At 41.6% G+C, this 18,333-nt stretch overlaps 1 protein-coding gene across 2 annotated transcripts in view; it reads left to right on the top strand.

Annotated features, from left to right (window-relative positions):
- Nucleotides 1-18,333, top strand: part of TMCC3 (transmembrane and coiled-coil domain family 3) — a 95,479-nt gene that overhangs the window by 30,562 nt on the left and 46,584 nt on the right. Inside the window, exon 1 of one of the 2 annotated variants that reach the window (XM_086740068.1) lies at nt 16,420-16,618. The exons of the other annotated variant lie outside the window; for it this stretch is intronic. Within the exon in view, the coding sequence (XP_086596194.1) occupies nt 16,541-16,618 (78 nt within the window). The 5' untranslated portion in view covers nt 16,420-16,540. Of the gene's footprint in view, nt 1-16,419; nt 16,619-18,333 lie in introns of those variants that run through there. 2 annotated transcript variants of the gene reach the window in all.

Below are 18,333 nucleotides of genomic sequence, written 5' to 3'. Positions count from 1 at the left end.
AAAATGTTTTTAAAAGATTGTGAGAGAATTTAGAATCTGGACTTGATTACACAGGTTATTTAACTGCTGAGAAAGCTGAGAACCACCCAACCCATGATAATGGTGCTAGGCAATATGGATAAATGGTTTACAGACCAGCAGTAGTGTTCTGAAAATACATTGCACCTTCTCCATTTTTACAACATGGGCAGATCCTGCACATAGGCTACAGGTTTCATAGAGGATATCAAAACATTTTTCAGCAAGTTAGACTTCTGTGTTTGCTGTGCTGCCATTTTCCAACTCGTTGTTGTCCTGTCTTGCAGGAGCCCTCAGAAAGGTGGTCTGTCCTGGGCTGTAGTGGGTGTGGGACTGGGGAAAAGCACACCTGGAGGTATTGCCTCCAGCTCTCCCCATGATGGGCATCCGTCTTTTGCCCTGCTCTGGGTTACCAAAGGGAAACATCAGGGGATGATATTTGGTCTGTCGGGAGGAATGACACAGTCCTCTGGGCCTCTTACAGAGGCAGAGCCTCTGATCCGGGCATTTAGCTCCCATCTCCCTACCTGACACTGCTCTAGATATGGTGGTGTATGGCTAATGGACTCTATAACCTGCCCTAAACCCCCATTTGCCAATGTGGGACTTGCACAGCACATTGCATCCCTGCCAGAGGCTGGGGACTTTGCAGGTCAGCGAGAAGTCACGCATGGCGTTGCTGCATGCTCCTGTGCTGTGTGTGCCAGGTCTCACTGGCTCCTCTCAGCAGTCAGCGTCTTCCTCAGGGAACTTAAAGCAGGGATGATGGCCTATTAAGAAACCAACCTGCTTGTTGCTCTGGAAAATGCAAGCATATAACCACCGCTCGAGTTTTCCCTGTCTCCTCTCTTGCTCTTCCTATATTGATGCTTCCTCCCCTGCGCTATTCCGTGTCCTATCACTCTCCTCCCCATGTGTCCAGATGATGGTGCAACGTCTGGGTTAAAAATAAGTTGTTTGAATGAGAAGTAGCAACAGCAGACAGGGGAAACAAAAATCAATAGAAATGGTTTTCTGGTTCACAGTCTCATTAATGTCTTCATCTTTAAAGGGATTTGAGATTTTTCTGAGGTAAATGGCCCGTTGCAGGCCACACAGACATTTCAAGTTACATAAAAATTTTAAGGCATAATAAAGTCTTTGTGTGTACTCCTGCTCCTGGGGATTTGAAAGGTTACAGCAGCTTTCCTTTCCTGCTGCCATGCATTGTATTTTCATTCTTAGGAAGCATAGATGAAGGTGAAGGTAGCAGCTGTTTCAGGAGGCTGCCCATTAAGCAGGAAAGTTTGGTCAAAGTGTTTTAGATACCTTGGTCCATTCTTGTTCTACCCTCAGCAGAAGCCAAGTACTACGTACTCTCCCGTTTTGTCTGTCAACTTCTTAGGTAGGATTTGTGATCTGCTTCTTGGGTAAAGGCCTCCAAGTAAGCCTCGCTGCTGAGCCTGTTCCTCTGTCTCCATCCCCATCTCCATTTTGTAAAAATGCACTTGGAGAAAAGTTACAGAATTTTTTGTGCCTGAGTAACTTCCCATGACAGACCCCGGGGTCCTGTACAAGCAGTGTAACATCTGAAAATATTTTAAAAACATCGCAACAGCTAAGTCTGCCTCTTCTCCTCTGCAGATGAACTGGTGCGAATCAGTCCTTGCTGGGCATTTATCAAGGGTAACTGGCATTAGTAAATAAGGCCACAGGCAGATTTTAACAGAAAAAAAAAAAGCTTAAGAATTTCTCATATCATGTCAGTGGAGGCAACAATAACATTTGGCAGAGTTTCCCCCCACCCAACAAGTGGACAGAGGAGGATGTGTGCCTGAATGTCAGATCCTCGAGGACACAGTAAGAGACGTCTGCCACCCCTCCTCCTCCTCCTCCTCTGGTCTTGCTGGAGGAAGGATCAGATGTGTAACTCAAAGGCAATTGAAGCAATGCCTGACTGAAAGAAAGTGCTCACTGTCCTCCACCTGAGGCAAGAAAATGTTATTTTTGCTGGAGCTGCAGCTAAAACGTGTGCACTGCACACTGGTTTTATTTTTTTTAGGCTTCCAGTTATCAATATACATCTAAAGATGAAAGTTGACAAGTTATAAGCAGATTGTTTATATTGATTTCTCTCTCCTCATGGCAAATTTAAAACGTGGTACCGCTGGATTGCAGCACACCAACAGATGCAGTGAATTGTTTCCGGCAAGCTTTCATGTGTCTTGCAGTATCACCTACACAGCAGATTGCCAAGTATTGTTGAGTTTTGTTGCCGTGCTTAGTTTAACTTTCTCAGTGCCCACGTGCTTTTAACTTTCCATGAAAACTGTCTGCTGCCACAAAATAACCCAATTTCTGTTATTATTGTAACATTTAAATGACATAGCGTGGTCAAAACAAGCTATCTGTGCTGATGAGAATTTCCATCAGTACACAGCTGAGGCATCAGCCTTCAGCAGAAAAAGAGACCCAGTTAACAACATCTATCTTCCTTACCATTTATTTCATATTCATCTAACGCATCCATCCACTGTCTTCCATCTTTCAGAGGCTGACAGAAAAGAGATTGGTTAGAAACTGTCTGAGGGGTGAAATTCATCCTGTGCTGACAGTGGAAAAACACATGACGATACCCCTGACAGAGCTTAACGCAGGGAGAGCTCAAGAGGTTCTGTTCTGGGAACAGTGTCATCTCCGATTTGTTTGATTGTATCACTTGGATATATTTGTTTGTGTTATACTAGAGCACAACTGCTTTAAACGATTTTTATATATATATCTATAAAAATTTTAAAAATCCCTCAGACTGATATTTGAAAGGTGTCTGTATGTGTCAAGTCTTTCAAGTAACCCACAAAATCAAAGGATGCAGAAAGATCAAGGTTGAATATTAAGAAAAGGTTGCAGCACTCCCTGTTTAGCAGTGTCAGTGCTGTGGCCACATCTGGAAGTTAACTCTGGGGGTTTTTTTCTGTTATTTTGTCAGCACTTCACCTTGATACTCTCCAGATGTCTGTTAAGGAAAGACGGATTAAAAATGAAGTAAAAAGGCTAAGTAGATTATCCAGGAAAAGTTGAGTTTTAATAAATTATGTACATACGATAGCCCTGGGTGATGGATAATTCAGTAAAATATCAGTGTGCCTTTGAAATAACCTTATGGAAGAGCCGTTGGCTGTAAATTAAGTTAATAAATTGTATGTGTGCATTTTTAAAATGGACACATTTCTTTGTTTCCTTGTTTCCTTGTTTTCTCTCAGGTGCCACACAATCTGACAAGATCAGCAGATTCTTCAAAGTCCTTACATAAATACATCACTGTCTTTGCAGAGCTATGTGAAATTCTAAGTACAAAGAACTAGTCCTGAGTATCCACTGCAGCACATATCTCAACTAGGTGGTAAATTCTGCCGCAGCTGCTCCAGGGACTGATGCTGACCCGTACTGACAGCTTGATCTACAAGGTCTAACTAAATTGCGATGTCTCATGTGCAGGAGTCCTCATATGTCTAAGCGGCAGCACTATATACTGATTGAGTCCTTGATGATCAAAATCAGTTTAATTACTATCTTTAGATATGAATCAGAGAGGTAACATACATGCAGAAACCTAGAGACATATTTCAGAAATTTCTTATGCAGAACAAACTGTCATCATGTATATGGCTCTTAGGTAGCTTTTCTGCACTCATTCAGTTAAATCCTAGTAAATGGAACTAGGAAAAGCCAGCTAGAACAAATTATGTGTTTCTTCCCTCCTCCTGAGACACTTCCCTGGTGGAAGTGCTCCTGCTAACCTGCAGTTGACGTATTAATATGAAAACACTGCAGCTGCTCAGTATTAAAACTGCAAGTTTCCATAGAGCTTCACATACTTGTGATTCAAGAAATTATGCTATTGCACATTCTCTGTTTTGTATATATATGTATCTGTAAATATATGTATTTATGTATATAAATACAATTTCTGTATATAAATTCTAGCTTGAAATAGCTAGATGCACACAAGTAAGTGTGACTGCAGGCTCTGTGTCTGACATTCAAAGGTATCAAAGTGCCACAGAGTTTGTGGTGAAAAGAATTTCAAATTTACTAGTGGCCACAAGCAAGACTTTATTGCACAGCTCCAGCAGGACTGTAGTAAACTACAGACACTGATGCTGCATCTTATTTGAATGGTTCTGCAGAACATGAGAAGAACTTGCTTGCTCCAGTTACAGGACTGATTTTTTTCCCCTACTTTAATGGCTGTATACTATTTATTGAACTAAAACCCATCAGCAGTAACAGAAGAGATTTGGGAGAATCCTTACCTGTTGAAAATTGGTAATGCTTACAGAAGTTAAAAAGTTTGTCCCAATTTAGGGCATTTTAAAAATCTGTTGCAAGAATTAAATACTAAAAAACAGCTCAGAAACCTTTCCAATCAACCCATAACATGTAAACAGGTCCACTTATTTTTTTTCTTCTTGGAACAAAAATGCCCTCTTCAAACCTAATACATCCATTTAAAAAAAAAACCAACCAACCAAACAAACAAAAAAACAAACCCCAAAAAACCAAACAACTCAAAACCCTGTTAACTTTCTTCCCACTGCCCTGTTTTACTATTCACTCTCCATCCAATACAGTGACCAGTTGACAACTCCTCAGGCCTTTGGCAGACTGAAGGCAAGAAGGCACAATGTGGATGTTCCACCTACAACTCACACAGAGCCACATTTAAACTGTTCACTCTGCCTGTAAAATGCTGTAAGCACTGGGGAGGCGTAAATTAATAATATGTGTTTATACATATGCCTGTCTGTAGAATACCTGATGAACAAAGAGAAGATAGCTTGTGCAATGTATTTTTAACCTCAAATATTTCTGTCTAGTGTTTTTCTTATTTCTGAGATTACAGGACTGTATAAAGACATGTTGAAAATAGTAGGGATTCATTGACACTTCCAGCAAATCACAGCTACTGAGGAATGCTGGAAAACTAGTGGAGGGGGAAATGTTCAGGTGTGTGTGTTTACCAACACATATTTGTGTGTGTCAAGACCTGGAAGTTACAAAATGAAACAAGAGGACTGTGTCAAGGAATTTTGGGAAAATTAAGTCAAATAAAGGTTTGTTGGAATGCAAACAAGTTGCAGGGAGTTTAGCTCTGTTCATGCGAGGAGGAAAGAAAAAATCCATAAACAGAAAATATACCTTGTAGAGGGAAAACCTACCAATTTGTGTTCTGTTAATCTCTTCTGTTTTTAAATCATTGTATGATTTTGATTGATTGGGTTGAAGGTGTCTTGCTGAGAGCAGTTACTAAACATTTGTTTGTTTTTATTCTCATCTTAAGAAGAGGATTCACTTCAAGCTATTTAAATGCTTAGGGACATTGTTTAATTTTCAAATGTTTACTCTGCTGCCTGCTCTATTCACTACAGAGGAATGCCAGAATTCCCTGCTGATTTAGTTGAGCTTATCTACTTCTTTCCTGCATCAGTGAAGCTGAGTTGTGTATAGATGCGCCCTTATTTCTTATTATTGGACACCTTAGAAAAATAAATACATTATGGTTTGGGGGATTGACCAGATGAAGTCCAGATAACTAACGAAAACTTCATTATCAGTAGCAAGAGAGAAGCCTATACAGATTTAGTGAGGCATCCCCTGGAGATGACACATTCTTAGAAGGGTGTATTCCTGTTGGGTCACTTATTTTGGTCGTATAGAAAGATTTTTTTTTTTTTTTTCCCTTTTCTAGCAAAACGGGTAATTGTTTGTACACCTCAGATTCTTTATCTCCGGAGATGTTCCAATGCCACATTTGCATTATTCAGGCAGTCCTGTTCGTTTTCATCTTTCCCTCATCATGATTTCAGCAGTTGGTATTATGGTATGCATATAATTGCTGATCTCAACTTCACCAGATTCACGCATGAGCTTCGCACTAGATTTTTGCTTGGATGAAGCTGTTTGTTATTTTTTCAAGGCCTGAATGAATCATACTGTTATTGAAGTTCTGTTAGAAAATGAGAAAACAGTTAATTTTGAAGGTTTAATAGTTCATTTTTGGGTGCTCATGCTTTTAGAAATTTCCAGAAATGTTAGATGGCTTAACATTTGACTGTATCCTCACTCCATATCTTTTACAAGGATAGCTAACCTTTATAAAGATTCACAATATATTGATGTTAGAAGTCTTTGGATACAAATATACTGAACATGGTATGACACAATTAAACCCTTGGCTACTAAGAATGTGATTGCGTGGTCAACTTTAGTCTTTACTTCTGACTTCTGTGAGGCTCTGCCTTCAGGAATGATTCCCTGCCCACTTTCCTGAGTCAACACCATGGTTTTAGGAGTTGTGCAGCCAGTCAGATGAGGGAACTTATAAAACTAATATGTATGTATTTTTCCAATCTAATAATTTATTTTGTTTTGCCAGAGGTAGTTTTCACCTGGATCAGCTCTCTGACCAGCTCTCCATTGTTGCATCTGAATTATAATCCAGCCTCAAGATAAGATGTTAGACCAAACAGGCATTAAAGGTACATCTCTCTGCCCTGACAATACATAAAACAGGTAGCATGACAGGGTACCAGTCACCAATTCCATATATTGGCTCTGAAGCAGTGGCATCCCAGCAGTCAGTGTTCTTTGTTGCAGCTTAAGTATAGGATCATAGAATAATATGTTTGGGTTGGAAGAGACCTTTAAAGGTCATCTAGTCCAACCTCCCCTGCAAGGAGCAGGGACATCTTCAATGCGATCAGGTTGCTCAGAGCCCCATCCAACCTGTCCTTGAGTGTTTCCAGGGATGTGGCATCTGCCATCTCTCTGGGCAACCTGTTCCAGTGTTCCACCACCTTCACTGTAAATTTTTTTTTTCCTTCTATCAAGTCTGAATCTGCTTCATTCTATTTTAAAATCATTATCCCTTGTCCTATCATAAGAGGCCCTGCTGAAGAGTTTCTCCCTGTCTTTCCTGTAGGCCCCCTTTAGGTACTGGCAGGCCAGTATAAGGTCTCCCCAGAGCCTTCTGTTCTCCAGGCTGAACAGCCCCAACTCTCTCAGCCTCATAAGAGAGGTGCTCCATCTCCCTCTGATGATCTTTGTGACCCTCCTCTGGACTCTCTCCAACAGGTCCACATCCTCCTTATGTTGGAGGCTACATAGTATAAATACTCCTCTGCCTATGTTACTGCCTGTGGGCAGCTCGCGTGGGTTGCTTCTAGGTTGGTATCAGTAATGTTTATGGAGCTGGGGCTGCTGATACCTTCCCATGCCTGGAGTTTCAAGGGCGCTGACGTCAGCTGGTGGCTGTGCTGTCAGGAGGCCCCACCTGTAGCTGGGATCGTTCTTTATCTGCAGAACAGGGGCATATATAGAGCGCACTCCGCTGTTACAGCAGAGCTACAGGTATGTGCCCTGAACAACTGCTTCCCGGGCAAGGCAGAACTGTGCCTTTCAGCTTAAGCAAATCCTCAAATCTGCCTAGAGTTTGGTGGTGCAAAACAGAACTGCTGGAAAATGGTAGGTTATTTTCATGAAAACTTGTGGCAGAAATAGAAAATAAGTGAAATGAAAAATGAAAATGAAAATGAAAAAAACCACCCTCTCGAGTGTTTTTCCTATAAGTTTTCAAACAGTGAAAGGTTTGTGATATATTGTCTTCAAAGATAGAAAATGTGAGAAAATGTATCATTTAGAAGAAAGACAACCTTTCATTGAAAGAAATGCAAGGTTTTGGGGAGTGTTAATAAAGCGTATGCTCTGTTGTTTCGTAATTGTATCAGACCTATGTGTTTGAGATGCTGAAAACCATTGGAATTGGTGAGCGTCAGAACGAATTGCAGGGTAGGCACTTGCCCCTCATGTCCTATGACTTTGTGACACCACTTGTTTCTGAAGGATTTGTCTTAATTTGTGTAATACGACTTCTCAGCTGTGTTACTTTGTCATAACTTTTATATGGCTGGGCCCCAGAACTCTTAATTACTTGTGATATGTACTATGTTGCTATTAGAGTTTTTATGTTGCTGTTAGGGTTTATATATTGCTCCAATGCTTTCTACTGAGACTCCTAATTACAAGTATTTAAAAACCTACATGTAATAATTAATCTTTATTAGCAGAATAGGAAAGCTGGAACATTAAATTTCTCCCCTTTAATAATACATTAACTAAAATAATACTATAACTTTTATTTTATTTATTATTATTTTTAAATAAAATAATACTTTAAATAAACTTCTTTATAAGGCTGTGTGTGTGTGTGAGATACACACCCAAATAAATTTAAGGGAACATTGTAAAAGAGCGGTTTCACTAGTAAGCCTATAATTATTACAGTTTTTTCCTCTGTTATGATTTGTAAGCATGTGCCTTTGAGATTCTTGTTAATAATGTCATGCCTTTATACTGGACTTGACAAATTTCTGTGCAATCTGTAAAATTGTTGGCCTGAGGTGGTTACAAAAAAGTAGTGGGGAGCTGCTCTTAGCTCAAGCAGAGGCAATTACTTGCCAACCTCCCAGATCAGACCAACTCAAACCTTGCTACCAAAACTGGATTTTTTTAGGCAGGAAGAGGGACAGCGTCATCTTTCAGTGACACTTGAGGCTAGGGGTGATGGGCAGCACTGAGTACATGGTGGGCGCTGGAAGGGCAGAAAGGTTGCAGTTTCTTCCAGCCAAAGAGTTGTCTGGCTGCTGCGGGGTGTCTTCTGCAGTGCTGTCAGGCATCTGTGGACACTGAGGTTCTCTAGGCTTCTGTTGCCTTAAGATTGCTTTATATATAAATGCTTTATCAACAGCTGTATTGGTTACAAAGGTAAAGAAAAAGAAATCCTATCCTTCATGAATATAACTTCAGTAAGAAAAGCTCAGTTACAATTGTGCTGGGGGAAAATATATTTATTTTGTTTCAGAAAATTATGTTCCTATATAGCAGAATAGGAATTTTTATTGGCAAATGTTGTCTCTCTACCATTACATTTTCTGGTGATCTCGTGCTGTAACATTTTCCATTCTTGGAAGGTCAGGGGGAAACTCCCCTGAAATGCTAGGACTCTACCTTGTGTTGCCACAGTTTCCAAAAACATTGCAAAATAAGCTGCTTCTTACATGTTCCGCTAAAACTCAGGTTCCAGAGATAACAAGATTCTACTGCATGATCTCTCATATATTTCACTGGTTGTAGAAGAACAAAGCAGAAGACTTCAATCTTTCAAAATTTGTCCCCAAATTTTTGTAATGAATAATAGCTTCTGAAATTATGATCTTAAAAGGACCAAAAGGATCAATATGAGTATATGTTAAAAATTCAGACTTATTTTTTTTTCTGCGTAAAATCTGTATCCTCTCACAAACTATTCTGAAGCATCTAACAACACCAGGATAGTAAAAAATAGGAATCATGTTATATCTTATAATTTGCCTTCGTGGTCAACTAGTCACATGTCTAAGCTCACTAAATCTGAATTCCAATATATGTAATGATTACAATAGTCATAATTATGTCGTTCTGATGCAGGAACATATGAATGTAGGTGTTGCAGTTTGATACTGTTAAGAGTGAATACTTACAGGCAGGAGGTTATGAGGCTCTGCTTCTATCTTTGGGACATTAGTAGTGAGTGAATTTGCTGTAGAATATGCAGAAATGTGTGATAAAGGCCTTGCATATCGAAGCAGTTGGCAAAACTTTAATCAATGCACCTGGATTTTTTTCCATAAAAAGCATTATAAAATGAAAGTAAAATGAATGTAATACCTGTCAGCAATACATCCAAGAAGCAAATACAGAAAATACTTTATTCAGTGAAAACTATCCTGTAGAATTATATAGTAATACATAGTGATAATCCAGAACCGGCTCCTCGATAAATTAATGTATTTAGACAATTAAAGGGAGTGTGTTGCTGGATACTTACAAATGATGGTTGATACAAATTTACTTAGCGTAATGCAAATGTCTATGCTATGCTGTGGGGTTTTTTTGTTTGCAATTTGCCGCCTTTGAAATATTTGTTGTGAAAATCAGACACTTGGAAAATTTATGCCAATTAAACATAGTGGCATTTGGGCTTTTCTGCTTAGTCAATGTTAATCTTTCAAGTCCCTGCCACTCAAAATCAGAGGTGAAAGTAATATATTTAGGTCTGGCAGAATGAGATGTAAACTGGAAGGAACTTTCTGTTTTTATTACGCTCATCTTAAATGGGCTCTTAATCATATTTATCTAATGGCTTTTATTAATGCCCAGTTAACCCACCAGGTAGCCAAACACTTCCCTGTTTATCTCATTTTGAAGGAAAGCTTTCATATTGCGTTGAATTAGATTTAGCAGAACCACAGTTCGATAACTTGTAGGTGGTCGACACTCATAATGGTGGGGGAACTTGAGCATCGTGTCCCTGTAACTTCCATTTCTGTTGACAGAGAGTCACTGTAGTGAAACCCAAAGGGCTGTGTTGTAACAATGCTCACCAGGAAGCGGTGTAGGCCTACTGTATAATCATTAATTTTTCTGTCCTCTCATAACCCATGTATGTTTTCTGGTTGACTGGCAAAGAAGTCCTAATCCTGCATTTGACATTGTCTCTTGATATGGAAATAATTGATGTCACACATTCAGCATGACATAACTTACACAGAGCCACAGCCATGCAATGTACTTCGTAGACAAATAAAATTAATGGGCTGCTATCCAGCACAATCCTCAATCTCTGTGTGCAACCATCAGCCACAAACTGAGCTGGGATGTCTTGTGAAGCTATGGCCATAAAGCAGTAGAGTGAAAGCTGTGGTATATTGACTTACAGAGCCTTTAGGAGCTCGGATGTCAGCTACCCAGATATATGCCATTTCAGGGGGTGCTGCGTGAACTTTTCTGAGCAGTGGGTAGGGATGGCACATCCTGAGAGCAATTCTTGTCCTTATGGGCTATGTCTAGTTTGAGGTTTTGGCTTCTTTGTATTAATTTGGGATAAAAGGTTGCACTGATGTAACCACCAGGATATGCAGTAATAAGAGATTTAGGCTGGCTGTCTTCTGGCTGCAATCTGAATGGCTTGGATACAAGTTCACATGTGTGTTTTGGAATGGGGTACACCTTTGTGTGCCAACAACAGGCTGCAGCTGTTGGTCCTGCATACCTCATGGCAATATCAAAGTGGCTGATGCGCGACAGCCAGGCTGGGTACACTTATTCCCAGAAGAGCCCCAAATCACAGATTATGAGGCAGAAGAAAATTTGTAAGCTGATGAGCAGCAACTATTCACATTGCCGGGGGGAATTCTGTATTTGCTCTCTGCAACATGGGTCATATTTAACGTAAATAGCTGGGCTTCAGGCGAGTTATTGGGTATACAGAACAGCAGGCGTTCAAGTCTGCTAAAAAGGTGGCTCTTATTCACAGCATTTGAAATGCAAAACACTGCCACCATCCTGTAGGTACTGTTTGCACTATTGCTGTCACTCAGCAGCAGCAATGAGGAATTATGGAGCCGAAATTTCCTAGGCTGTACAAGAACGAGGAAAGGAATTGAAATTGCGTCTCATCATGCAGGAAGGGACACAGGATAGCAGGCAGGGAACGAAGTTGCTTCTTTATCCTTCTATCAATGCATCTCACTAATACATGATGACAGTCTTAGTTTTGGAGATTTTACTGTGTAGAAAATGGGTGCTCACAGGGTGTCAACAGAGAGCCACTCACAGTAGCTGTTGTATCCTGAAAGCACATAAAATGTTTCCTAATGAGGAGAGGACAGGGAGGAGAGGAGTTGATTTAAAATTTTAGTTTGATGTCTGAATGTTTATCAACATCTTCTGAATGAATATCACAGCTTGGTAACGCGATCTGTAAGTCTCAGTGTGATCCCTTGGTAGTTTGTGCAGACAAATGGAGTTTTTGCTTTCCTGTGGGTGTGAAAGGCTCATGCTTTGGCAGATAAACTGAGAACCGTGACAGTGTACTCATGGATAACTGCAAGACCAACGTCACTCAGCACTGTCCCATTTGCCGTCAGACTTAGAAATGGCACTGAGAGTCTGGCTGCTGTAAGCTTTTGGAAAAAGATTTGGAGAGCATGTTAAAAAGTCTCTTGTAAGAAGCCTCAGGATCCTGTTTAGAGTACGGTTGTTGCCATTGTGGAAAAAGGGACCTTCGCCTTCTTCCTGATTGTGCCTTTGAAATACACACTTGACACCGTATGTTTAATTTCTCCCAGCAACATCGGAACACAGCATTTAATAATCACATTTTTAATTCCGGAGATTGCAAGGCTGTCTGCAGAAGAAAGATGTGCTCTGCTTCTCCTTTTACAAATGTGGTAGTGGAAGTCTGAAGAAGTAAAGTAAATTGCCAAGATCCGGATTAATGATAAAACTGGAAAGAGAACGGAGTCAAACCTCAGTCCAGCCTCCTAATGATAGGATTTCCATGCTTTCCATCTCCATAAAGGTTTCCTTTCTTGTGATACTTCCCAGTGTGCGTGCATAACCCCATCTATGGGATTATATTATGTGGGAGTTGGGTTTTGCTAAGTAATCCCACTGTCGCCACTGCCACTTCTTCTCCCTCCATGGCCTATACATAAATCAGTATGGATAATTCATGGCTCACAGGTGGGACTGCTGGATCTGCTGCGTGGGGTCATGCAGCAGGAAACAGATGGCAAAGATGCAGCTTGTGCAGGGAAGAGTGGGACAGGAATCGTAGAAAGCTCAAGCTCTGCCTGACAAGCTTGCTTTGGGCAGTCCCTCTGCTGCCTCTCCAGAGATTTGCTTTTCCTAAAACAGGGCAATGCAGGCAAACACAGTATTGATGTCTGTCCCTCTGAAAGCTGAATACAGTGGTGTACACCCTTGTACGGTAATCTTAAGTCTCACCACACCTTCCCTTCCTAATGGGCAAAATAGCGTAAGTATCACGAGGTTGTGAGTTGTGCCACCATGCTGACGTGAGGGAAAGCAGTGGAAAAGGATGAAATTACTCTATGCTTCTAAGGACAGCTGAGCAGTCAGTGAGGGATTTTGAGGTATTTGAACTTTAAAATTCACCCAATGGGTGGCTGAGATGAATTAACGCTTTTATCATTAATGTAAAGCATAGAAATTAATTTTAAAAATACTTTTTGAAGAGCAAAGAATGAGAGAATTAATCTATGGACTACCACTGCTATCTATATCACTGTGAGTCCAGCCTCATGCTCCTGCCAATATTTGGAAGGATTTACTTTAGTGGGCTGAAGGTTCAGTTGAGAGTAGGTGCAGTGTGTGGGAAGAACATTTATTTAAATTCTGTGGGCTTTTGAAAATAACAGTGAGAGAAGTACCTGGTGAGGCTGTCAGAAATACTGTGCTGTGCAGTATTCTGCCACGTTCAGGGAGTCCTGTCTCTGTTTTGGAGTGGGGAAGGAGAGCTGTACAAACCACCTATGTGTGCAAGAGGAGGGGGAGTTGTCTTTGCTCAGCCAAGCAAAATGAAAAGTATTCAGCAAACATACCACAGGATAACAGTCTTTCTGCTCCTGCTACAGGCCAGGGGCTACCTAGCATCACATGTGTGAACGGGAAAGATAAAGGGGGAAAAGAGCAGCCTTTGGCCAGAGAATTGCATGGCAACATAGTCTGATATACACTAAACTTACATTCTGAAGACGCAGGTAATTTTAACTCCAACATATGAAAAGAACTATTTATTGTAGATGTTTGCAAAGCACGGCACCTGCAGAGACTGCTGAGATGGCAACAGCTGCTAATTCAGCTTACGCGGAAAGGCTCTCCAGACCTGTGGGGGACAGGTGCCTCTGCCCAAGCAGCTAGTTCTCCTCCACTATAACTTGCTGCTATGTGCAACAGTTGTTCCTAGATACCCAGCCCGCTGCCCCATGGTCACAGCTCCTGGGAACTGCCCAGTGCCAGGGCTTTCGCTGCTGGTGCAGGACACGGGAGCTGTTGTTGCTGGTACGTGTGGCAGTAATTGCCACTGCTGAGAGCAGTGCCAGAGAAAACACCGAGGTCTTATGAAACTAACCATTTTATCCTCTCTTCTTAGAAGTTACATTAGGAGAGAGTGCTTTCTTCATAAATATATTAATATGTATGTTAATACTACTGAGCCCAACCACACATGATATGCCTCTAAATATATATTTGCCTCTTTTCATCTTAAAGAGAAGTTTCATCATTTTGTGGCTAGTCTGCTGGCATTATTTAAATAAAGCTGATACTATCTAAATAAAACTCTTAAACTTTTGAATAAACTATGGGCTATAATAAGCCTTGTGTTACTAAAGAGCCAAGCAGTTGAAGCCTTTTATGTGGCCCTTTTCCGACTACTTACCCTCTCTATGCTTTGATCAACTACATCTGGCAAGGCTTAAAAAAAACTCCTGAAAGTTTCTGAGGAAATAAGGATGTTTCATCCTAGCTGCTGGAAACTGCACAGTCCCCTTTGGAAATGTGCAGTTATGACTTCAGTGAAAACCCTAAACCCACAACATTTACCTATTTAATTTCTTACTGACCTTTACCTCCAGAGTTCCCCACCCTCTGGTGCATTTTGACTCATGAATTAACTTTCATGTCTGAGCTGAAGGACTGAAGAAATCCAGTTCCCATTTTAAAGCTTTTTCCCAGCAGCGAGTTCAGCTTTCTTGTTCAGTTGCATAAGAAGCATAGGAAGGATGGCAACTCATCACCTGTGTGCAGGTATCCTGTCTTAGTTTGGTGACTTTGAATACTGCATTGGGCAAATAATGCTTCCCTTAGTAAACCCATTCACTACTTAATTTGGGATAACTTCGTAAAAAGTGGTGTTAGAGTTGAAGAAGAAACAGCTGCCAAGAAGGTGATATCTAGGATTTATTTTTACTTTGGAATTTCAGGTCTTTCATATTTGAAGACGTCATTCTGTGAAAACAGCAAGGAGGCCCTTGTGTCAGATAATTAACCTCTGATAGTAGCATTATCTCAGAATGTAAGATTCCAATAAAAAGGGTAAATAGTGTCAGGGACGCATTTTTTAAAAGCTGCAAGCCCCCCCTAGGATAGTTAGCTGTGTTGATTTATGTATGTTTATATATGCACATGCCTTGGGACTGTTGCTGTCTCCAAGGAGAGAAGAAAAGCACCGTGACTCACGCATGAGCATCCCAACAACTGTACCTAAAAGGTGAAGCCCTGCTGCTGTTGCAACAGAGTCAGTCTGAAGGAACTCCTGATTTACTTTATGTGACAAAGTAGAAGCGGTAACCCAATTATTCTACTCATTCCGGAAAAGAAAAAAGTACACTTCCTGTACAACTTAATGAGTGATTGCAAAAACAGTATTCTGCTTAACACTTTTCAATAGTTTACAATGTGTTAAGTGTTACTGATTTAAATGCATTCCTCAGCATAGCTGCTCTGAAGATAAATGCAAAAATCAGTCAAGAACTCCACTCAGCTCTTGGGAATTTGAGTACATTGGCATACACGTGCCCTGGAAAACATGTTTTCCTTGGGTGCACACAAGTATGGTTTGAAGCTCCCCTGTGCTAGGACACTGAAGGATTTATTTCCTATGTGTAATGTGCAGAAATGGGGACTGAATTGGTTGCCGTGCTCCAGCGACCACTTTGGAAAACGCAGACTTCGATTGTGTAGTTGGTTTGACAGAGTTTTTATAACGTGTTTCTTTTGAGAAGCTCTGGGTATCGAGGGTTTTCCAGCAGCAGCACGTGGCTGTGTCTGGGGTGCTTTATGTTACCGCAAACAGTCAAACCCTTACACGTGAATCTGCCCCAAAGTGACAATGACAACATACTTAACACTTCTGGTTTTTTCCTTTTTTTTTTTTTCCCATTTGGACTTCTGAACCTTTAGGATGTGCAATTTTGGGGGGTTTTGTTGTAGCCACACGGTCTAGATTTTGTCTTCTAGAAGTCGAGATGGCCACTTGATCGTAACTCCGTCCAAGAGCTGGAACTTTAATGAAAAGCCTGAACCAAACCAGCTGTTCTAAGCTGGAGGAATGGGGCTGTCACCCCTCCGTCCGGGGGATCATCCTCGCCCCAGCTTCTGCTGCCCCCTTCAGAAGCGCCGTCCTTCAAAATTTTTTTTTTTTTTTTTTTTAAAAAGGCGATTTATGACTCGCTCCCACCCTCTTCTCCCCTCAGGCGTCCTCCCTTTATTCGAAGCCAACACCACGGCCCGGACCCCCTCCTCGCGACCCCGACCGTTCGGCGCCACGAAGCGCAGTCGACGCCCGCCTCGCCCTTGGCGGCGGGAACCGGATCGCGGAGGAGTTAATCCGGGTGTGGCGGGGGCGGAGGAGTAAGCGGAGGGGCTGCCGGCGCGGTGCGGGAGGGCCGGGCACGCCCGGAGGGGCGTGCCCGGCCCTCCCGCACCGCGCCGGCAGCCGTAAGCCCCCTCAGTGCCGCGGCCGTTGGGCTGGCGGTTGGGCGGCCGTTGGTGCGACCCCCCCCGCCCCCCCATCTGCGCGCAAGCGTTTTGGCGGGCACCGCCGAGGAGGCGGCGGCGGCGGGGCAGCAGCAGGATGCCGGGCAGCGACACGGCGCTGGCCGTGGACAGAACGTACTCGGATCCGGAGCGGCACCGGCGCCGCAAAACGAGGGTAGGGCTTGTAGGGAGAACGGGAAGGGAGGGTGGACGGGGAACGGCACATTTGGAAGCTCACAGCCCGGAGAGGTGAGGGTGGTGGGGCTGCCAGGTGAGGCAACGACCAGCCTGCAGCCTGTTCGCCAGGAGGTTTCGGCGTTTGCAAGGTTGTCAGCCTAAAAGAAGTTTGTTTATTTGTTTTTATCTATGTTTTTTTTTCATGTTCCTACTCTAAATATTCTTTGGTAGAAGAGAATTAAATGAAACTGGTTGTTGACATAACAGAAACCGATGCTCAAGATATATCCACCATAGAAACTACTTGGAGGTGAGAGCGATAGAGAAGTTACTCACCAAAGTCAACAGCGCTGATGACTTAATGAGTGAGTCTGTGATAGATCTCACTGGTGAATTCCTGGTTTTGGTCTGTTTCTCAAGGTCTCTGTTTAATAAACCGTGGATCAGCTGATTGTATCTGGCAGCAGAGAATGATTACGGTTCCTTTTTCTGAAGTTACTTACAAGAGAGCTGTGGCAGGGATGGAGATAGACGGAATAGGTCTGTCCATGTGTGCTAGGAACAAAGTACTGTATATCCATGATGTGTAACTTAATGCAATAGTTTTTCTTAATTCTGCTGACAAGTTAATCTTTCGTTATTTTACTATTTTGGTTGTTTGTCTGTACAATACATGGTAACCACATAGGCAATGCTCATGATCCTTTAATATATTTAGTAGCCTTTGTGGTGAAGGCAGTTGGCTCTCTAGTTTATGCATAGACTTCAAATTCTTATCTAAATACTTTGCTCAAACAGGTGTAAAACAAATGCCTCTTTCTTCCCGTGCACTGCAGAAAGATGTGGGGAAAAAGACGGTTTCTCTAGCTGACTTGGGATAGCAGCAGAAATTCTGTTTTCTATGCTAAGATGAGATCCTACATGTGTCAATAAATGAGGTCTACAGTTTGAAGTGTAGAGATTAGCTGTTTGTGGAGGAAGAGTGGTTTGGGGCTTTTTTTGAGGGGAGGGTTCTTGGGAAGTTTTTGTTTTATCCTATGCTGCACATTAGCAGTTCTTTCCATCCCTGCAGCCCATTAATTGATAGTGCTGGAAAGGAAATGGTGTGCTTCAGATTGTTGCTGCATAATGAAATGTTTTTTAAAATAGTTAACCCTATAGACTGTATCTTTGCTACTGGAGTCTATGATGCTTTTCTTACCATAAGTCGGGTACACATGCTAATCATGACCCAGTGAAAAATTTTATGTATTTCCTTTGGTTTTCTCTTTGCAAGTTGAACTAAATGGTTTTTCTTCATTGTTCTTGCTGTAAGAATAATGCATTACCTAGCTTACTGTGGCCGTGGAAGCAAGTTGCCTGCCTTCAAGGATGGTTCTTGATATGTTTAGTAGTTAAACCTCTGCTGTGTAGACTAGCTATTCTGCTTAAAAGCATCAAGTATCACAGATAACATTGTGTTGTGTATGATACTTCTGTACTGAAAAATAAAAAAAAAATTTCATACTTAAGACCATTTTATGAAAGCATTGGGCTTTTGTCTGATTGTGTGTTTCTTTTCATCAAGATTATCCTCTCCTTCCCTTCCTGCGACCATGAGAACTGGAAATAAAAATCTGTAACAAGTTTGTAGAGATGTATGTAATTGCATTGCTCCAGGGTTTGGGCTTTACAAGTTGTGTCAGATATCACAGGACTTGTAATATAATTGCT

This window comes from Chlamydotis macqueenii, chromosome 1 (genome assembly GCF_036417535.1).
Source record: "Chlamydotis macqueenii isolate bChlMac1 chromosome 1, bChlMac1.mat, whole genome shotgun sequence".
NCBI lineage: Eukaryota > Metazoa > Chordata > Aves > Otidiformes > Otididae > Chlamydotis > Chlamydotis macqueenii.
The sequence above is the reverse complement of the archived record's forward strand: the minus strand, read 5'-3'. Positions and strand labels throughout refer to the sequence as shown.